General features: G+C 39.0%; 2 protein-coding genes across 2 annotated transcripts; both read right to left on the bottom strand.

Moving 5' to 3' along the window:
• Window positions 1–741: 741 nt before the first annotated feature.
• Window positions 742–1,242, bottom strand: LOC145665407 (uncharacterized). Its single transcript, XM_081732712.1, has one exon. It carries the CDS (start codon window positions 1,240–1,242, stop codon window positions 742–744), a length of 501 nt encoding a protein of 166 aa, XP_081588838.1.
• Window positions 1,243–1,262: 20 nt separating this feature from the next.
• LOC145665406 (uncharacterized) lies at window positions 1,263–1,862 on the bottom strand. The gene has a single exon (XM_081732711.1). It carries the CDS (start codon window positions 1,860–1,862, stop codon window positions 1,263–1,265), a length of 600 nt encoding a protein of 199 aa, XP_081588837.1.
• Between the last annotated feature and the right edge of the window lie 22,034 nt (window positions 1,863–23,896).

Below are 23,896 nucleotides of genomic sequence, written 5' to 3'. Positions count from 1 at the left end.
AGTATTGTGAGTTTATTAAGGGCGGAAGAGTTGTTATGGTGGACTTTGAAAAACAATCCCAGATTGATTACGACGACACAAAGTAGTAACTAGAAGTGCCAGGTAATTTGAACAGGCCCATGCCTCAGCCTACTCTTTGCAAGCAAAATTATAATTATGGGAGCTTAATCATCATAGTGAATTTAGTGCTCCCTAAACCCCAAAAATTCCCTAAATTTGGCGCCCTGTGTGGTTGCAAGCCTCACCCAGCCCTTTCGTCAGCCTTGAGTATAGTCCATTGATAATAGAGGAAATTGACTTTTGAATTGTTACTTGACTATTTTCATAAAAGCGGAGTTGTCAACAGTACTGACGACCGTTGAGGGGGAGGAGGAGTAACAGAAGTTTGGAAATGAAATCTTTGGGTTTTACGTCTCGCGGTTGTGCCGGATAAGCTAAAGGAGAATAAATTAAATGGTGGAAAGAAGAAAATAGGAGGAAACAGGAAAACACCAAGAAAACATACAAAAACAACGTTTGTCCACCACAAAGCCCATTTGGCGCGATCTGGGATCGAACCAGGGATCTCGCGCACCAGAGGTTAACGCTGTACCAGGGAGCCACCGCGGCCCCAACCTGGAGGTTAATGGAATTAATGGGTGCCTATTTGCATTGACTTCAAATCCTCTATAATAGCAACATATATAAATACACACGAAAAGACAAATCATACTGAGTAAAAAGTATTACGTACTTACTGTATTAGTCGCTGCTCTCCAGAGGTTCTGTATTCATACTTTGGTCAGTCTCGTCAGAGTCGTCACTGTTGTCTCCAAGGTTAATAACAAATCTTTTTATAACTTCGTCAGTTAGCATGTCCAGTTCCCAGCATTTCGTTTCTTCCTTCTCCACTACATGTTGCACACAACTTTTCCAGTTTTCAACTGTTACCATTTCTAACCCTTCCTCCAAAAGATTTTTTACTTCACTCCTGTAATAAGTGTAAAACTTATTGTTTCGTGCCACATGTCCTTTTACTTGACTCCAAATCAACTCAATTGGGTTAAGTGTACATTGGTAATGGGGTATTCTCAGAACTTCCTTTCCTGAAGAGGCCGCCGTTTCGTCCACTTTATACTTACAGCATTCATTTTTGACTGCAGGGGGTATAAGACTAATTAACTCAGTTTTAACAAACGAGTCATCATAAGAAATGCTTTTACTTTGCAGCCATTCTTTTATTTTATTTTTTGTCCAAGACATGGTAGGAACCCGATCTACCTTCACACTGTGGTAAGATGCGTTTCCACGCAGTTCGGTTCTAGATGTGGGAGTGTATTCTGAAAACAAGTTTCAAATTTTGGACCATCCATTTCTTCATGATAGTCCTTAGTGGATTTAGACTCGAAGATGTACTTTCCCTGGGTGACAAATTCGTCATCGCTTCCGATGTGCACAATAATTAATCTTATACCTTTGCCGGTAGGGTTCTTAAGTCCAGTGGAGAGTCCGGAAAGAAAGGCTTGCTTACTGGAATTCACAGTTTCATCTACCATTACCCTTGACACAGTATGAGAAGCATTTACCCATGTTTCATCAAGATAGTAGATTTTTCTACTCTCTGCTCTGTACTTCTTAATTAAACGGAGATATTTTCTCCTCCATAATACTATGTCATCCCTATCAACTACAACAGTCTTTTTATTGCGCGATACATACTTGAATTTCATTATTTTCAACAGCCTATGGAGAGTTGTGCGAGAAAAGGAGGGCAGTTCGTCATCTGTATTTACAGCAGCCAGAAGTTTATTTAACGTTGGCAGTTCATTACGAAAAAAAATGATGTATCTTTGATCGAATTGCCGATTTCGTGAAGTCGTCATACTTTTCCGAGAGGGAAATACTTGTGTTTTTGAGGCTTTTTAATTTATTTTCATTAAATTTAGCCTCCCGCCTAATTCTGTAAACAGTTGTCTTTCCTACACCCGTCTGTTTCCCAGTCATGTCGGCTAATTCTTCAACAGTTAAATTAGGGCGTTGTTCTCTTAAAGAATGGAAGACATTCAAAATGCAACGCTTCTCACCAATTCGTAACGCTTTCCCGGGCCCATGTTTTATCACAGAACTACTGCAAGCCATCATGAATTGTCACTCGCACAAAGCACTAAATACACAATTATCTACAATTTAATATCCACTAAAATTTGTTTAAGATAATACAAACCCTACAAAATATTATGGATAAATATATGCACTAATTACACACGACACGATACATAATACAGTCGCCACACACGCTGTATTCGTACAATATTTCCACAGGTCAACAGTCGGAGTGCTCGATAACCAAGCAGCCAGAAGATTAACTCCCTTGAAATGCTAAATAAAGACAGAATGTCGACAGGATTGGTTTGCTTTATAACCTTTCCCGATTCTTAAATGAAACAATAGTGGTAATTAACTTTATAACGAACTACTTCTTATTTCTAGAAATGCAGTTTAATAAATAGGACTAAAGCAAAAACTTTAGTACATAAATAAGCAATACTTTTCTAAAAGACAAAAATAAAAAAAACAATAATTGTTTGTTAAAAATGAAATCTTTGAGTTTTACGTCCCACGGTTATGCCAGTTAGGCTAAAGGAGACGATGATTATGAGAGATGAGTGAAATGGTGGAATGAAGAAAGTGGGAGGAAACGGGAGAACCCCGAGAAAACCCACGAGCACGGTGTTTGTCCACCACAAAGTTCACTTGGCGGGGGCTGGGATCGAACCCGGGACCCCAAGCACCAGAGGTGAGCGCTCTACCACTGAGCCACCGCACCCCCCCATTAATTGTTTGTTAATCGGGGTTCATAGCTAAAAGGAACAGCAGTGCTTTCTCAACATCAGGTGCGAACGAATCGACGTACGAATTTAGAGTTTACACGATTCTGTTTAATAAAAAAGCTTCCCTCCCTGCGAAGGCCAACGACTTGCTTTCCCCTTCTTTAGTTGTAAGTGGTGGGAGGGAGGGGAGTTTCCTATCAGGTTGCCTGGAACAAAGAATAGTATGATACGATATATATATATATATATATATATATATATATATATATATATATATATATATATATATATGTACAAGTATACAGTCCCGTCCAGCATTTTATATAATTTTTTATTGTTATCAAACAGGTAGATCTAGTTTATTACTTGTTCTTAAAGGACCAGTTCGAGTTAAAAACAAGTTTGATGCAATAGAAAGAGTAACAAAAAATAACAGACCCGTATTTTTTTATATCTTGATAGGCCGTCTCGTTCAGCTTCTACAGACATTTGTTTCTCATGAATCGTAAATGCTGACGTCATGGGTGGGATACGCGAGAAACTCAATGTGAGTCAGCAACCACTCCCTTGTACGCAGCTGATAAACCTTTAATAGTGCATTGGATTTAATAGATTGTGTTTTGGATTTGTTAGCAGTCTTGCTCTGTGTGGAATTCTTGAGGGACGTTTTCGTTAGTTATTTTTCCTGCAGCATTAGTATAAAAAAAAGAGTAGAGAGAGAGCAGTAATTACGTTTGTTGTGCGAAACAGTGTTTCTTCCAGACATGTTTTTAGGGTGGCACTGTCTCCCGGAGCTCTGAGAGATTCCCCCGGAGGAGACCAAAATAATACGTCTATAATGTAATAAATCTAATAGTACTGTGTAAAAATAATGTGCCTCTCCGAATACTAAGTGTCCCTTTCTCCCCCAACCCGGATTTTTTTCTGAAATGAACACTAGTGTGAAGTAGAAAACACGTGTTAGTACAGCGGGTGCTGTGTCTGTGAAGTGAAATAGAAATGACTAACATCTGCTGTGTTATCGGTTGTAATACTTCTGCAATTGAAGCTGAGGACGTGAAGTATCTTTTCTTACGTTTCTAAGTCGTGAGAAATCACCAGATCGATATAAATTATGGCTCAAGAAAATCAATGGGAAAAAATGTACCAAATAAAATCACTCGTGTTCCAAACATTTTGAAGAGCCTGCCTTCGAGAAGTCAAGTTTACTAAAAGAAAAGTTAATGCCAGTGGCGGATCTAGACTGGGGCCGGGGGCCTAGGGCCACCAGTTTTTGAATGACAAAATTGATTTAAGCTATTATTTAGATATTTTTGAAAGTTTTTAGGAAACATGATATACATATCATAATCTGGGTTCTGACTCCTCCCCCCCCCCTGAGTTTTTACCGTCTAGATCCACTTCTGGCTAATGACAGGAGAATTATTTACACGCAAACTGAGAAAGAATGCTGTTCCAAGTATATTATTGAAAGGTTTAAAATCCGAGCCATTGAACAAGCACCGATCTATGTCCAGTTACCAACGTACAAATATCGTACAAGACGCAATTGACAGTTGTAGTCAAGACGAGGCATTAGAGGGTAATAGAGACGATGTCTGCCACTCATGATTCTGAAGATACTGCTTTAGAAATAAGCTATACAATGTGAATTAGGGAGTGAAATATACCGGCTTGTAGAAGCAATCAGTGAAGATGACTGTTCCTCAAGACATTGATTCATCGTTTAATTTCTCTGTATCATGTGACAGTGATGATGAAACGGGTGATGAGAGTTGTTCCGCGGACAGCTATGAGAATAAAAGAAATTTAACCGGTGAAGTGTTTTTCGTATTCTGGCAAACTTTACAGATGTTATTTCATTTTTGCCTCATATGTTGCGCTCCTGTACGTACCTTGAAGCACAAAATTATAGGGTCAGCGTTAAAAATTGCAACAAAACGTGAAAATGAACATACTTATGTTTGGGAATCAGAAGAATGATTAAAGAAAAGGTACTTAGGTGTTACAGCAATCTCGTCCGCCATCTATTTACATATTGGTTTCGATTTTTTTTTTTTTTTGAAACGCTGAACTCATGCTTTATAGGATACGATTTATAATATTATAAAAACGTTTGTACAGCCCACCATCAGATATCATTTTCTACATGCAGATGATATTTGTAAGTCTTTGCAACCAGTTCTGGAAAAGGAAACCGCACTTAGAACGTGCCACCGCACCTCTCACAAACGAAATGCTTGGCACTGTGTAGTATGTATTGTAAGCCTGCTCTCGCTCTTTGCCCACCTATGAATGTCATCACAAAATCTTTCTTCCTCTGTTACTCGCTAACGACTGAACGTATCGCGATCAAACAAACACCATTCCTTTTAAAATGTTCAACTCTACAAATAGAAATAAATTGTAAAAAATGCATTTCTAAGTCGAACTGCTCCTTTAACATCTTGTTACTTATAAGTTAAGCCCGGAACAGTCGAAGCAAATAAATTCATAAACTAGAATGTTATACTTGAACAAACACCATTCCTTTTAAAATGTTCAACTCTACAAATAGAAATAAATTGTAAAAAATGCATTTCTAAGTCGAACTGCTCCTTTAACATCTTGTTACTTATAAGTTAAGCCCGGAACAGTCGAAGCAAATAAATTCATAAACTAGAATGTTAACTTGATCAACAGGGATGTTACCTATGTTTGCGATACCCATATATATATATATATATATATATATATATATATATATATATATATAGTGTCCTTCATTCATCAGGCCAGGTTGATGAAGAGCGAAATTGTTATGAAGTAAACAGTGAAAATTTTCTGAAATGATTACTATAGCTGAGAAAATATCCTGACAAGGTTGTGACTTCACGTCTATCTTCTCAGGCATAAACAATAAAATATATGTTGTCCAGGTAGTGCTCTCAACGGGTCGGGTCGGGTTGAAGACCGACCCGACCCGTGACCCGAATTGACTGACCCGACCCGATGACCCGACCCGTGATCCGACCTCATTGACTGACCCGACCCGATGACCCGACCCGATGACCCGACCCGTGATCCGACCTCATTGACCTGACCCTACAACCCGACCCGAGCTGACCCGATTGACCCGACCCGAATAACCCGACCCGAGCTGACCCCACCCGACAACCCGACCCGAGTTGAACCGATCCGAGTCGGGTCGGGTCAACCCGATCCGTTTGAGAGCACTATGGTCACGACACTGGGTGAACGCCAAAATGCACTCCCATTGGGAATTAAACCAGGACCATGTGTACCGAAGTCTTACACGTTAACCACTAGCTAGATCAAGCGGTGGATTTGTATATGCATCTTAATGAATATTTGGCACTTTTGAGGTTTGGTTATTTCTTTTTATAACTGATACCAATGTCCGACGTGGGAAAAGTTTATTTTTTTTCTTGCTTTAGTTCTATGTGACGAAATTTTTATTCAAGGTCAGTATTCTCACCTGCTTGGACGGCAGGGGGTCTTCTCGGAAGGCAATAGCAAGAGTCTCTTGGCGGAGACAAAAGGAAATCGTTTAACTACAATGATAAGGGTTGAGGAAACAGGAGAACACCTGTGATTTTTTCCAAGCCTTCAACTTTCATTCCAAAATAGGTTCTTATGATTCCGGGACCTGTGCCACTTTGATTTTTCTTTCTTGATAATTAAAACGTATTTTACAGTATATATAGTTGCACGTAAGAAGATACATAATATGAATTTTGTAATTTAAAATTTAAAAATACAGTATGATATTTAATTACAAAGTACTAATTTTATTTCATCACTTTCAGCCCAACAAATGAAATTCAAACAATTCGCTCCCTGGGTCTTGGTCATCAATACTGCGTCTTATTCTTTGTCTTGCAGTCAAGTCTTGGTCCTGCATTTCGTAGTTTTGGTGGTCTTTCATTCTATACAAGAGCCAAGAATGCTCACCTCATCGGTACAAATGAAGACCAAGTGTGATTTTGATTATGTTCTTCCATACCATACGGAAAGCAAGAAAATATGCTCATCGCTACTTGGTGATCACCAAAACAAGGCCAAGAGCAAGATTACTATGCAATTCGTCTTGCATATCCAATCTTTATCTTGTTCTTGTATCGATGTCCTTGGGCTTGGTGAAATGAAATGAAATATTCAGTTTTAGGTCCCTCGATTCTGCACCGAGCCTAAGGGATATGGTGACTATGAGAAATGAATGAAATGGTGGAATGAAGAAAGAGGGAGGAAACAGAACCGCGAGAAAACCCACTACACGGCGTGTCTTCACCACAAAGCCTACTTAGCACAAGCTGGGATCGAACCATGGACACCATGCACCAGAGATGAACTCTCTACCACTGAGCCACCGCAGCCCTGCTTGAGCTTGGCCGTCCATATCCAACCTTTCTTTTAGCCTTGCTTAACACGTTAGCTGCCATGTGGGTCCGATCGGACCTACTGGAGTGATCTAAGAAAATGTTCTTGTAGGTCCGATCGGACCCACAATTTCTGATTCGTCGAATTGACATTAGAGTACTTGTATTGTTAAATCCTGTCTCTACTGTTATTGAACTGTAGTGTTTTTATTACACATGTAGGTTTTGGTCTTTGATATTGATTATTAACACCGCTAGGGGCGCTAAATACCAAGTAACAAGCATTTGTTGCTTTTGTAGACCCGATCGGACCTATGTTTTGCTTTTTCAGTGACATGTTAAAAAGTTTAACAATGGATTCATTATTTATTCTAATTTATTTTCACAAGATGTCAGTGTCCCTGTCATTTGCTGAATTTTCAGAAAAGTCTAGATCACTACACTGCTATTACTAATGAGATCGAGTTCTGCGCATATTTCTTCGTTTTTCATTGCACAAAGATATTACTTATTAGCACTAAAAGCAAGATGAATATATCCACACTTCTCACTTCTGCACATGTAGTAATAAACAAATAACTTTCTAACAGAGTTGCCAGTTCAACTGTAATTTATCCCCTTGCCCATAAACAAAATATACACACGTAGGTCCGATCAGACCCCCAACTTTTATGCACGCGGATTCACTACCATGCCTTAGATTATGTTTCAACATTAATATTATGTTTAAAAAATATGAACAAAACAAGAATAATTTAAGTACGCTTGGCACTCTACCAGTGAACAACAAAATTCGCCCTTGGCAGCAACGTGTTAAACAACTTCTAGTTTTGTTCTAAATCCAGACTCCATATTGGCGTAGATATTAATATTACAGTCGATTGGTAAAATCAATCTTCCACATTTAAAAATTAAAGTACACACAAGTACAAAAATAAGCATTTACCATAAAAACACAAGCTGCAAGTGTTCAAAATAGATTATGGCTTCTATAAAATCAATTGAAAATTGCTATTTTTAATTAGGCAGCTAGTGAAAAGCAGCAGCTTTCGGCTCCAGCCGAGTTTAAGCTCAACCTAAACTCAGTTGACCAAAGTGAGCTGACCCGACTGACCCGACCCGACAACCCGACCCGAGCTGACCCGACCCAACAACCCGACCCGAGCTGACCCGACAACCCGACCCGAGTTGACCTGACCCGACCCGACCCGTTTGAGAGCACTACCAGAAGGTTACACCTTCTCTTGAGTCAACTATATTTAAGTATGTGACATTTTATTTGCAACATTGGTTTGTTTATATATACATATATAAAAGAATAGTTTGAAATTCGGTTTTGAAAATTATGTCCTGTTTATTAGATAAACCCGCTTATTTGCAGAGTAGAATTAGTTTCATACTACGCAGAAACAGTTCCTTCATATTTTTGTTTCCGTCATAAGAACAAGTGTAGATTGTACAGGATCTACAAAATTCTTTCCGAGTTCGCTCAAACTTGGCGTGGAAGTAGACCTTGATTTGCTCAGTATGCATATACACGCCTTTGCAAACATTTGGTTAATGAGTTATATAACGATCAACCCAGTTCGAATATATTTTACTTACAGTATTTACAGATGGACTACTTATTAGAACTTGTTACTATTTACTACGATGATAATTGAAATGATAAGACACAATCATAATCAGATAGGAGGACTATATTTTCAAATAATTGATATTTGCTTCTTTCCAATTCCACATACGAGGGCCATCCGGAAAGTGGTACCCGTTTGTGCAATAAAGACACAGTAGTACATATTAACAAATATACACATTTTTATTGGAAAGAGCATACTTTACACTACTTCTCCACATAATCACCAAGCAAATTGGGGCATTTGTCATACCATGTGACGAGTTTTTGTATTCCAGCGTCATAGTCCTCCGCCGCCAGCGTATTGAGATACGTAGTCACGCCTCGTTTAAGTTCTTCATCGCTGTCAAATCTTTTTCCCGCCAGAAAGTCTTTAAGCTTCGTAAAGAGATGAAAATGTTCACAGAGTTCATCAATTGTAATGCGCCGATCGTTCCTCACGCATTCGTCTACTGACCTCAGCAGTTCGTCTGTAATGACAGACGGACTCCCTGAACGCTCCTAGTCGTGTGTACTTCCCCTCCCCAGGTTGAAGTTGCGACACCAGCGCCGAACAGACGACTCGTCCATCACATTGTCTCCATACACCTCCTTTAATTGGCGATGAATTTCACAAGGTCGAACGTTTTGTGCATTAAGAAATTTAATCACGGCCCTCACTTCACAACTGGCGGGGTTCTCAATCCGTTTAATCATTATAAACGAGCACAGACACAACACAGGCACCGCTAGCGTCACGCAACCTCGCACAGAGCAGGCAGACAAGTCACTGACGCGGTCTGACCTTGCCGAGCGGCTCCCCGAGTCGTCAGCGCTTCATGCGGCGCAAACGGGTACTACTTTCCGGATGGCTCTATGGCATCTCTCAAAATTATATTTATTTATAAACAAAACCTTGGTAACGAGACCAGTTACTACAACAACTGGATTTTAACGTATAAACAAACATTTCACCTCTACTGGCAACAAGATAAAAATATTTTACAAATTAAAATTATTCCTTATATATTTTATATTGCTTCTTCTTTTACTAAAATCATAGCAATCGTATTGCGACATAAAATAAGATTTTTGCTCAACATGTTAAATAAAATAAATGTAGTAAATTCATATTATCCTTGTAGTTATGGAGTTTAGATTTTGTCAAATTTATGCAAAAAAAAAAAAATACTACTTGCTATTTAGTTAAATAAGTAGAGGAAAATCGTACACGAAACAAATCTGTAAAACGTTAACCTTTCCAAAGTAAATAAAGAGTGGACGAATAATAAAGATTGCCGAAATCACTGAAGAAAAAAATAATAAACTGGTGTTTTTTCAGCTACAACATTTTGTTTAACTGAAAATAGAACGATCTTTTAAATGTTGCCCACAAGAAAAGACGAGAAATAACGTTTTTCTCGTTTCGTCTTATCTCGTAAATTTTGTAAACGTCTCGTCTCGTCTCGATTCTAGGAAAGTTTTCCTCGTCTCAGTTTTGTACAAGCATATGCAAAACTTTTTCAATTTCAAATATAATTTATCGCAATCCTTTCACGTCAAGACAAATCCATTTAGAATGTGACATACCAACATTTAAAACATATTCATTGTTGGAATATATCGTCGCTGCCCCTCGAAGAACCGCTATGTGACATTTTTGTCGAAAATGAGTTATGTCATGCAAATAAATCAGAAAGTTGTCAGGAAGCATCCCTTATAATGACATAAGTTAATATTCAATTGTTCCCCCACAACAATGAAAAATTATAGATTGAAATTAAAGGCTTCTGGTTCTCATCACGTACGCATTGATTAGTGTATACAAATCCTCTATGTGCTTATAAAGGCGAAAAAAAAAAAGGCGCTACGTAAACACAAAAATAGTAATATAGCTACAACAATGTTCAGTGCATAATATACGCAGAACCAATTTTATATTTTTCAAGTGTTTCGGTGTATTTGGCAAAATTTTTAGAGTTTCGGAATGATTTTTGCTTCTCCTTGCTTCTCCTAGTGGTTTTAACACATAGCGGTTCTTCGAGGCGCAGCGACGATATTATGTAATGAATTGTGTATCTTTAAACATTGATAAATGTTGTACATTATGTTCATAGAATCACTTTAGCATGTATGGCTTTTATAACAGGAATCATGTAACATTAAATGAGTGTTTCAGATTTAAGACTTGAGGGAACTAGTGTTGCTCACTAGGCTTGAGAAAAATTTCTCTCCTCGTCTCCACTTTAGTCTTATCTTGAATTTCAAAATGTATTTCTTGTCTCCTTTTAAAATCAAGAAAAGAAATTTCTCGTCTCATGGCAACACTACATCATATTTTTTTCCAATAAATAGATATAATTTGTAGGCACTTTGTTAGTGTGACAGCATAATATTTATTCCATCGTTACCGTATTCAGGCGCAGACCTAGGCGCAGGTAGGAGGATAATATTAAGATGGATCTCGCAGAAATAGGAATACAAAGTAGAAACTGGATGCAATTAGCTAAGGATAGAAATCAGTGGAGAGCTTTTGTGAACGCGGCACTGAACCTCCGGGTTCCATAGGCCATAGAGTTAGTTAGTTAGTTAGTTACCGTATTCATTCAAAATGAAGTGACATCTTTCAGTTTTACATTCCACTTTTATGCCGTAGGCCAAAGCAGAGAGTGATGATGAGAAAGAAATGGTAGAATGAATTAAGTGGAAGAAAACTGGAGAATCCCGAGAAAACCCACGCACACGATGTCTGTCCACCACAAAGCGTACTTATGTTAGCACTAGTTGGAATCGAACCAAAGATCCCACGCACCAGAGGTGTCAAATTCATTCGACGGATTCCTTCCTGTTCTGCCTAATGACCCTCCACCATTTTGTAGTAAGTTTTTGATCTTATCCTATTTTTAGACAGAACAGGAAGTCCTATTCTGCCCGTTCTTCGCAAAAAGAGATAAGGAAACTAATTTAGATTTCAGAAAAAAAGTTTATTGTACTTAATTACTCGACCACTGCAGCTGCGTTCAGGGCTCCTTAACTTTCGTGTTCGCATATATTATCATGCAAATTTTAATATGGAGCTGCGGTGGCTCAGTGGTAGAGTGTTCACTTCTGCTGCATGGGGTCCATGGTTCGATCCCAGCTCGTGCCAAGTGATCTTTGTGATGGACAAACGCCGTGTACGTGCGTTTTCTCGGGATTCTCCCGTTTCCTCCCACTTCCTTTATTCCACCATTTCATTCATTTCTCATCATCACCGTCTCCTTTAGCAAGGCCGGCATAATCATGGGACGTAAAACGGAAAGATGTAATTTTTTTGCCAGTTTTAATTGTACTTTACCTGAGAATCATAGAAATGTCACTTTTTTTTTTCAATAGTCAGAAACTCTATTCAGTATATTTTGCTTGGCTTTTCCCTATGAAAACTGCCTCTAAAACTAACCCTGTTCACTATAAACCAAACTCGAGTGTTGGTTCTGAACTTTTTTTAAAAAAATTATTTTTGGCTAACTTGATAAACGTACAAAAAAGACACTGGTAAAAACACTCTGTCCCCTTAATCTGAAACAAGACCGGAATTCAAATTGTAGAATAAAATAACAACAAGAAAAAACGTAAGCTATTTGGTATGCTCAACACTCAAATGAAATATTTACACTTACAGCTCTCGTATTTTATGTAAACTTTTCACCCCCGGAAAAAAGAAAGAAAACAGAAAAATTGGAGAGCTCTCAGGGCACGTACGTACTTCATTTGTTCATTACCAGGCCAAAGGTTGGTATGAGTCTTATTGTGAAAAAAAAAATAAATAAATTGAGGAAGTAAGTTTTCGTGCAACTGAACAATGTCTCGCGTGATTTCATGTAATATTCTGCTCTACACTTTTTTCTCTTTTCCCTTTTTGTTTTTATTCTCTCTACGGGTTTTCTTTCCTCTCTCTCTCAACATCTACACAACACAAAGCATTCTTTATACGTTTTTCTTCTTTCCTTAATTTTTCTTTTGGATTTTCAGCGTTTTCGTGCAACTTATCAAGAAACTTGGCATACCTATCATTCAGCACAAGCCCAATGTAGTAACTGCTATCTTGCTCACTCAGCGTTCTGAAATGGTTGGCCTTTCCCTTTCACTTCGACTGCCAACAAATGATATTATTATTTCTATTGTTACCTTCGAGAAACAAATGCAGCAAAAAGTTCCATTTTCTTCTGTGAGCAGGTCTTTTTTTTTTTTTTTCGCTTCTTACAAGTTAGTTTTTCTGTTCAAAGTGAGAAGAAAGCAGATGTAAATCTTTTTCCGTACATTTAGTCTAAGCATACCTATAACATTGTGCGATAATGAAAATTACCCCAAAACAAGAACATGTTATTTCTATATATTCCAGTGCTCTTCTGGGGGCCGCGGTGGCTCAGTGATAGAGCGTTCACCTCTGGTGCATAGGGTCTTTGATTCGATCCCAGCTCGCGCCAAGTAAGCTTTGTGGCTTTCTCCGGGTTCTCCCTATATCTTCATTCCACCCTTTCATTCATTTCTCATCATCACCGTCTCCTTTAGTCTAGCCAGCATAACCATTGGACGTAAAACTTAAAGATTTCATTTCATTTTTTTCCAGTGCCGTTTTGACCGTAGTGAAAACCGTTGTATGCAATAATTTCTATGGAAACATTTGGGCTGCCAATTACAAGAAACAAACAGAATTATATACTGGACGGAGAACAAAAGAAAAAGACCTTAAGACTTACTTGATAAATCACCGCCAATTTTAACCAGCATGTACTGAACTGAGTTCATTGATAGTAACAATATTCAAACCAGAAGCGGTTGAAATCGACCAATTCAAATTTCAACATTTTTGATCACTATAGAGCAAAAAACTGTAGCTAATAGATGGCGAGTAATTTCCTACAATCGATTAAGCTTCTCGTTCATCTTTACTCTAATCTCTCCACAAACCAAACTTTTTCGCGTTGTGTACACATGACACTACTACTTGTTATTTTGCATTTCAGTAATTTCTGAATTGTTTGTAGATAATTTTGCTAACTTCCCTGCGATAAGATTTCAAAGGAAAATTTATTTAATATTGAGACTTAAAATGTGAATTACGTATGTTATTACCTAATCAAAATTACCACATTTTCTTGTATGGTAGCGAGCTTTCAAATTTTGACTATGAGATTATCACTACAATACTGCAACATACAGTACTGCAACAATATTAATGCAACTATTCTGAAATTTTTATCCATGTATAGTACTATTTTGGGTCTTTTATGGAGGTTGAAAATCCATCTTCTGTGAACAGGGTAATAGGTAATTGTGTTCAGTAACACATGTAAATATATATATATATATCGTATTTATGATGTTCATATGATAAACTGGCACTCCCACACAATACAACGGAAAATTTTACTGGCTTGAAGGTTGATACCAACCGAAGTCATGTTGAATTCTTGGCAGAGTTTTCAACAGACCACACATAACCCGTACATGACAACTGGGGAAAGTATAATTAATCAGACCAGGAATATTAGCAAAGTGCCTAGTGGTATTTATCTCATTTTTTGTAAATAGGCATAAATTACTCACTAGATGTCAAGAACCCAAGTTTTAGCTGCCCATACTAACTCTTTCGCAACTGATAAGCAGTTCACGGTAGTGCGTGAAAGCACCAGAATACGGTGTACTATCGTGGTAGTACAGTAGAAAGCCGTGTCTGACTTCATAGTATTGGTTTACATCTATGAATGTATTGCGATCTGTAATTAGTGATTCCCTGTGAATTCGTGTTTGCATCTAGCAGAATGAAAATGACCTATCATTAACCTCCATGCACTTATACACAATTAGTTCCGCGCCTCCATATTCAATGACTTGATTAGGTATGCATGGAAGAAAACTGCTTTTTCATTTTAATATGATGATTTTGATGGTTCTGATACTATTATCTAGTACTTTGAAGATTTGACTTCCTTAACTGCTAACTGCACAAATACATCATTCATCCAATGTCGTTTATATGTATGCTTAACCGTTTTCTACACCAAAAATCATACACATGTATATGTAAGGACAGCCATTAAAAACACAAAAGAATCAAATCACATTAACAAAGTCGTGAGAAAATTACGCGCAAATCCCGAGCAGATAAGGGGGACATGTCCCCTCCAATCTAGGAACTGGGTGGACTGTTCCCCGCAATAATTTGATTTGAAATGTACTTTTTGGGAAAAATGTGATGATTTGTGTCCGATTGCCACGAAGGAAAGTGAGATGAAATTGATGCCTCCCCCCCCAGAATAAGCCTCAAATCTGAACGCCTCCGCGGTCTTATTTGTTCCCCCAATGTTCAAGAGAGATTTGCGCCACTGAGAAAAATATACGTTTGTACGAAACATTGAAATAAAGGGAAACGTTTACACTGTTGGAAACATTATATACAATATCTAGACACGAAAGGAGCTTTAAATGGACTTCTGAATGATTAAATATATCCAAAATGAAAAAATATCTTGTGCGCTGAACTTCCCATATCTTTATCTATCCATGTTAATAAATATTATAATTACTACAATGAACAACTAAAAATGCCATAACGCCGAACTTTCCATTGTAATTTATTTTATATCAATATTAGCCACGCACTTGGTAAATGTTCCTTGTGAGGAGATAACACGATGGCAGAAAAACTCAAAATCGTCCCACCATCTCTGTTGTTCGCTCTTTTCATTTGGAAATTGTGTCAGCCGTGAGAATTCGTTTCCATTCTGGAGTTCTCCTATGACATCCTAGTAAAGCTATCTGTCAGCTATGTTACGATTTTCTTCGAGTGCAGATTATACCTAACACCCTTCCATCGAGGTATACCTAACACCCTTTCTTTACCTGTTTGAGGATTTTCAGTCATTATGCTGTTCTTCACGCGGCGACCTGAGCGCGACCATATAACAGTTTCCTTTTCCTCAGTTTTGAACTGAAAAGTGCCTCAATGGATGATAAACAACGGAGTCGTGAACATTCGTAAAATTTGTCTTTGACTTATAGGCATATCAACTCAGTATTGACGAAAACAAATATTGATATAATATTGTATAAGAAAAATCTCTAAAGTAACTAACATTACCTCAGCCGTAATTCTTCACAGCATAACGGTGTTCATTTTTTCGTTGCTAAATGGAAAGTGTATTAAGTATGTATGAATGCAACCACACATTTTTTGATGAACAAAATTGTAATGTAACTCTTCATACTGAATCATGTAAAACCAGTGAGAGCAATTGCTTAGCTCAAATAGTACGGTACCAGGTTATCATAAAAATAAGTATCGCTGTTTAGAGAACTCTGGAGACGTAACCACTTGACAGAATGCAACCAAACTTGGTAGGACTATATTTGGAAACATGCAGAAGCGATTGGTGTATTAAAAAAAAAAAAAGTTCCAATTTTCATCACCAGAGGTAATTATGGCCTTATACGACGCCAACTAAGTGCAGTGTGGAAGAAAAACGACACTAGTGATGCTAAATGATAAGAAAGGCTGTACATAATTACCTCTCCAGGTGCTTACTGACTCCTGCATGTGTTTCAGTGATACGCATTGGGCACCACTATGTGCCAGAAGTGAATTGGTGGCGCTACGATGATGTTTGCTTCCTTTTTCTTCAAACACTCTTTGTCTTCTGATCAAGGGGTCCCGGGTTCGAGTTCCGGTGAAGACATTCTTGAGTCGGATCCTATATTAAACTGTATGTCCCGTTCTTAGAACGTCATCATCATCTCATACGGTACTAGTCATCATGGGTTTTCCTTGACCATGGACCTTCACGTCAAAGACCCCATATCACCATCATCGCCCACATCACTACACCACGTGGTTATTAATACGAGTACAAATCAATGCCACGCGTCGCAGGGGGCATAATTAGGCCTTTATTTAATTGAATATCAATAATATCATTTGTCGTCAATAACACACCTACCGTACTTAACACTGAACCGAAACACAATAGTCTCTGGAGGCGAAATTTAACACTAATCTTTTCCTGGAATTTTGGGGGGAGCTTGCAATTTATGAACACAAGAAAGACTTAACATTGAACTTCGTTTTTGTAAGATAGGCTATCCAAGAATTTTAAAGGGACACTTCAGCTCAAAATCCCCTCCCCCCGTAAATCCGCTACGGGCCATAGGATTTTAATAGCATTGGTAATCATTACTACGAGACCTACAGGAAAAGTAATTATAGCCTTTCTTATCACTTAGCATCACTAGTGTCGTTTTTCTTCCGTGTTGCACTTACTTCGTGTTGTACAGCGCCACAATTACCGCTGGTGGTGAAAATTGGAAATAATTTTATTTTCTACACCAATCGCTTCTGCATGTCCCCAAATATACTCCTACCAAGTTTGGTTGCATTCTGTCAAGTGGTTACGTCTCCAGAGTTCTCTGAGCAGCGATACTTATTTTATGATAACCTGGTAGATCTAGTTAGTAAATATTACAAACGTACCTCTAAATCTAGTCTAATTTTATGGATGATTGGAGATGATTATGATGAGATATGAACATCACTACTTCTCTAATATATACTTAATTGTTACATTTAACGCTCTTTCTCAAATAAATATTACACACTCTTTGCTCTGGACGCTCTCCACATCATAATAATATTGAGCCATTTATTGTTAATTGAACTCCTCCATTAAACATATGTAAACGCTTCCAGCATCAAACACATAAACAACCCCAACTAATTTACATTCAAGTTCCATCGCTCATGATGGAATAATTCTCATCCAGTTACTATAAATTGCAAATATTCTTGGCTTTCACCCTTAACACCCACCACATTGTAATATTCATCATCTTCTTTCTTCCAACTTACAAGTATTTGTTCGTGGTCAAGCTTTTTCTAGTGTAACGTTCTACGATTATATACCGAGGATAAAGGAGACATTGATGATAAGATAGATGATAATGGTGGAATAAAAAAAGAGGGCGAAAACGGGAGAACCCTGAGAAAACCAACGTACAGAGGTGTTGGTCCACCACAAAGTTCACTTGGTGCGAGCTTGCATCGAATCACGGACCACACACACCAGAACTGAGCATAGGTGTCCAAACTCGCGAGCCCGACGCTCGTGAGCTCGGCACTCAAGCTCAACCGGGCTCGGGCTCAATAATTGAGCGCGAGCCCGAGTGAGCCCGAGCCCCAATGTAATAAGTGATCGCGAGCCCGAGTGAGCCCGAGCCCACTTGAGATTAGTGAGCGCGAGCTCAGTTAACAGAAGTGATCGCGAGCGTGAGTGAGTGCGAGCTCAGTTGGGAGAAGTGATCGCGAGCGCGAGTGAGTGCGAGCCCAGTCGAGAGACATGAGCGCGAGCCCGAGTGAGTGCGAGCTCAGTCGAGAGAGATGAGCGCGAGCCCGAGTGAGTGCGAGCCCAGATAAGAGTAGTGAGTGCGAGCGCAAGTGAGCGCGAGCCCAGTTGGGAGAAGTGATCGCGAGCGCGAGTGAGTGTGAGCTCAGTTGAGTGCGAGCCCGCGCTCACTTCACACTCATGTGGACTAATTTGCTTTAGAGTCAAAAAAAAAAAAAAAAAGGAAATTTATTCCATGTGCAGAATTGTAAAGGAAGAATTAAACAACTTTACAAAATGAAAAATCACATTCTGGAGGTCTGAGCTGTAATTTTATTGTCCAGAGGACTTCAAACACCTTTCGATAGAGAACCGATTTTTTCATGGCTATTATGAGAGGATGGTATTTGAGGCAGGTATTTGTTTTTGTTGTTTTAGTAACAACTTCCATGACCCAAGCTTTTTTTTGTGTGTGTGTGTGTGTGTGTGTGTGTGTGTGTGTGTGTGTGTGTGTGTGTGTGTGTGTGTGTGTGTGTGTGTGTGTGTGTGTTCGTGCGTGCGTGCGCGCGCGAGATCATAGAATAAGGAAACTACTTGACCTTCCGAAGTAGGAAATTTATTTACTAACAACTAATGAAGCTGTGCGTTCATAGAAAAGTGGAGCGAAATAATTATGTATTATTTAATTATAGCTTCTTTAAATCCCAATAAACAAGAGTAGCTCTTAGGAATGTTGATAACTTGCATTATAATGGTTATTCAGCCCATTAATTTATATGAGGAAACAAAGAATTTTAGCCAGTTAATTTTACTGACTACTTCTTCTTGAGATCTTTAAATGTATTCTATGCGAAATTTAACCACTATATTATGTAATTTTAATATATACAAATAAAAACTAAAACAATATTACATTGAATATTTTTAAAGCAAGGAGCCCTTAAATAGGCCAGAAGAAGAAATTAGTAAAATTGAATGAGTAAAATCTCGTCTATTTAAAAGAAAAATATTTCCTCATATAAGTCAATGGGCTATTAAAAAAAAGAAAGATAACAATTCAACATCAATAATAATAATAATAATAATAATAATAATAATAATAATAATAATAATAATAATAATAATAATAATAATAATAATAGTCTAATAATAATAATAATAATAATAATAATAATAATAATAATAATAATAATAATAATAATAATAATAATAATAATAATAATAATAATAACACACACACCTCCTTTCATTAAAGTCTTTTTTCGAAAGCTACCCTGAAACGATGGCGTGTCGTTTGTTGCAACCAGAGTTAAAAGTGAAGGAAAACACGGGGGACGTCATCTCCCACTTCCAAAAATATCTATGGCGTCCCTCCACTCAGGCCGGTAGCCAGCCCAAAATTGTAGGGGGACCTGGCTGAAGTTAGGGGGGGGCCCGATCCAACCATATTATATTTCATCACTATATTATAGTTCATTTGCAAGCCTACCATGAAAATTTTAGAGGGGGCCCGCAAAAATTTAGGGGGGGGGGCGGCTCCCCCTAGACCTCCCTGGATACGGGCCTGCCTCCACTTCCTAAAACATATAGTGGACAAAGATAGGCACAAGGGCTGACATGACGTCATGCGTTCCCCAACCTTTTCAGATCAATTTTTACCCCTGGTTACAACTCGATTTTGATGTTTGACAATATTTTCATTGCGGATTTATCAAATCTTATTACCGTGAAGATTAGCACATACCTGACGAAATATCTAAGGGTTGCCAGGCACTTATTCATATTGATTCACTGTGAATAAGTGGTAAGTATTCTCATCTTCCAGACGAGCGAGATCTCATATAACCTCACTGATGAAAAAGAATATTAAGCTCCAAACAAACAAACACAAAACATTCTAAATTTCACGATAGCTTCGTAAATTGACATAATTACATTTCCTCTTTTAACGCAGTTCTTAATATTACCTTATTTTATATAAGTTCTATTTTTCCGTTATGTTACGCCATTAAAGAACCGGCTTTTAATATACATAAGGAAATGTACAGATGAATTGAAAACTAGAATCACAATATGTTTACCATTTTCGAAAGTATTACACATAACTTCTTGACTCAAACTGATGTTATGACGTAAATTTCATTCATAAACATCTTTATTGAGCTTTCATTAACTTCTAATTTTCTTTGGTGTTGTTTTAACAAAATACAGGCTATAATCAACGCATACTTTCAAATTTTCAGTTTTAATACTCTTAAACTTGGCCTAAATTAAGAAATATTCATATTTAATGTATTTTAGCAGGACAATATGCTTTCAAATACATAATTAAAAGTAGTGGTTGCTCCAGAGGGAAGTCACAAAGTTAAAAAATTAAAGTTTTCTTGCTTCAAAGTAAGGGGTAAAAGCAATCTAATGGACTTAGAAGATGCAGGCCCGAATGGGAACACTATTGTGGGACTCCCGGTTCCAGAAAAACAAGTAAAGAAATCGCATTAAGACTATATCATCCTGGTATTCATTGAGGTGTCATATCACTTACTAGGCCTATTTTTTCATCGGAAGTTGGAAACGTAAAGAAATAAAGAAACTACTGCAGAATTAACTTTAGAAAATATTGCTTTTAATACAAACTATTTACTCCCTCAAATTCTAGATAGAGACCAGCAGGCTATACGCTCCCTTGTTTATATGTTCACGGATGTACATGTATTACAATATGTTATTGTAGTGCGGCAGTTTAGCTAGAATATTTCAACATATTGTGCACTTTTTGATAAAAGCACCAAATTTGGCAGAGAGGTATACAGATGTAAGATGAACAAATTTGGATGTGGAGCCATCGGCCAACTGACTCCTGGCGACCGTGGTGGCCATTTTCCAAAATGGCCGCCAGTAGACACCCGAAAGAGAATAGATGTTAGATAATTTTTTTTTTGCTGAAGGTTTTAGTGAATGCTTTGAAGAGATGTATGCCAGATAATTTGTAAGTTATATATATTTAGTTAATAATTTTAGAATTCAGAGTATTTCCCGTGGGAAACACACAGTGGTGTGCATTCCAGACTGTTCTTCCTGCTCTTGCATTTCTCATGCAGTCTTTGCATTTGAGAGATGAGTTCCCTGCAAATTTTGGATGTTTCGGGTAGCGTTATCCATAGAGGTTCATACAGGCTGCTGGTCTTGATCCAATTTCATTCGTTGGTGATGGCAGTGTTGGTGCAGGAACCAGGGCCTGACCCCAGACATGTCCGCCCTGCTATACTGCTCTTCGGAAGTGCTGCTCTTGTCGGTGGGATCAGCTGGACGTTGCTTTTCTTTGGAAACAGTTTGCGACGTGCCTTGTCAATTTCCGTTTCTGTGCTTGTTCTGTTATATACCAGTGTGATGAACTTTTAATTATATGCATGGCGACTTCATTAATACGATCTGTTGCAGTGGAGAGAAGAGTGAGCGTCTGCGTGACCTTAGGTAACACTGTCCACACTACCCATGCTGTACTCTTTTCCAGGTCTGGCGAAGCAGAAGGCCGTGTCGCAGCCTGTCAAAACATGAAACATCGGTAGTGCCTGAGCATTTTCAGGACCCAGAGAGCGAGCAATCTCATGGGCTACCAAACAACGGAACGTCTTCCCCGAGGCAAAGGATACCCACACTTCCAGGTGTGTATCAGAGCAACCGCCAAGATAACAACATCAGTGTCTAGTGTGCAGATGAGGATCTTCTTGTAGCCATTGTGAGCAGCGTGGGCGACGTGCAACATAATACGGGTATCGGCCTCCTCGTGGTTACAAGGTGCCAGGGCTGAAGTATCCAGAAGAGGTGACTTTCTCGCGACATCACTGCCTTTAGTGATGAGCAGCTCCTTGTCTGCAAGCTGAAATAAGTCGTACAGGATGTCAGATAGGAAGATGAATAGCTCTGTCTTATTTTCTTCAACTCTGATGAAGCTGGCAGAGTTCCCGGGTATAGTTGAATTACCCACCACTCATTTTCTCATCCCTTTTCCAGCTTGGCTCTTGCTGCAGCTTTCAACAAGTTTCTTATGTAGCGGTCCCACACCAGGTCCTGTCGCGTGTGTATGTGAGTATGTGAGGGACAAAATTTGAGAGTATGTGAGGGACAAAAACTTGCTAAACATATTCTTTGAAGGTTTTTGCCGTAGTAGGCTTCAACAACCTGATGATGACTGCTCCATCTAGGAGAATGCAGCTTGTTGGAGGGACCTAAGACCTAGGCTGACTGAAGTCTACTAGACAACTGAGAAAATCACTCTTTGCACCAAACCGGATGCCACCGCCGTCTGATAGTTCTGGAGGGAAAGCTTGGTTTTCATGTTTGAAGAATTCGTCTAGATTTCCATCCCGTTAATGGCATCCTCCTTGGTGTCGAGTACTAACAGATCTTAACTCTCATCTTCAAATGAATTCACAAAGTCTTCCATCACTTCTATCATTGACTGTATATTTTTTGGAAAGTAGTTTGCACACTCGATGTCTGGTCACGATGCTTTGTGTCTTGTAATCGTTCTTCGTTAGAGTCCTGAGACTCTTCGATGAGCCTGGCAACCTCTGGTCCTGCCACCATCTACCATCTCAGTGCGCTGGGATTATCAGTCAGATCTACTGCACCTCCGTCTCCTTTTATGACCGCAATGTTCTGTTCGTGGGCTTCATCAATGGGGACGGCGGAGAACGTCCTAGTCGTTTTGTGGACTGTGAAATTCCCTGCGAAGAATTCATCGGCGATTTCAGAGTGTTTAGTTGGCAGTTTCACCACCATGTCTCGCGGATGCACAGGAATCCAGCGAGCGTAGTTGAGATATCCAGGGCATGGAATCACACTGCTAGTTCTTTGAGGGCATCGACGTACATCGCAAACGACGCTTGACGCGAAGAGCGCACCATACCAATATTGTTAATTCCAATTTCAGTACAGTTGCCCAGTAGTGGAACTGGGGGGCAAGTCTCCGCCTTTTACTGGCACCACTCTGCAAACCCAAGCTGCTCGGTACCGGCGTCACGCAACTGGTCAATGTAGTGGTTGTGTGCGTTCTGCTGCAGGGTGAAAAGGGCTGCTGCTGTTACTTGATGAGCTGTCCTGGTTCGAGTAACATGTGATGCCCGCAGGAAGGAATGCGCAGTCCCGGCACTGGTGATCTCTGCCTTAACCAGTGCTTGCACCCATCCGCTCTCTCGCAAAAAGTCACCAATGATCTTCAGCACTGCCATCTCGATATGAAGACCTCCGAAGAGGATGACGAACTTCTCTTCATCGTACACCTGTGGCCACTTTCATTGGATTTGCTTCGCCAGTGCAAAAAGCGGTTGGTCGAATGTGAGCACTGGAATCTGGCCATGGTTAAGATGTTCCACTGCATTCCTGACAACATCCATGGAGTGCTTAAACATAGCGACGGTATGGACACTCTCCAATAACAGTGGGAGTAGTGCGGTGGGCAGATAGCCCAACTTGTGTTACTGGACTGCATACTTGCGTGGTATTCAACCCATGAAGTGTTTCCTAATGGAGAACTTTCTTTTACGGCTAATTGGTTGTGTTGTAGCCAAAGATAATCTGTTTCAATATTTTTCTTGAGGCTGCTGTTGCATCTCAGGGATGTCACTTTGGTAACAGGTACCTGTGTGTTCTTGATGCAGCTGTTGACAGATGGAACATCTGTATAGAATTGTGGCAAACGGTCAACTGATTTGAGGCCTTTCTCGTTCGACCAAT

The sequence above is a fragment of the Thermobia domestica genome, chromosome 11 (assembly GCF_964235325.1).
Source record: "Thermobia domestica chromosome 11, izTheDome1.hap1.1, whole genome shotgun sequence".
Taxonomy (NCBI): Eukaryota; Metazoa; Arthropoda; class Insecta; order Zygentoma; family Lepismatidae; genus Thermobia; species Thermobia domestica.
The sequence above is the reverse complement of the archived record's forward strand: the minus strand, read 5'-3'. Positions and strand labels throughout refer to the sequence as shown.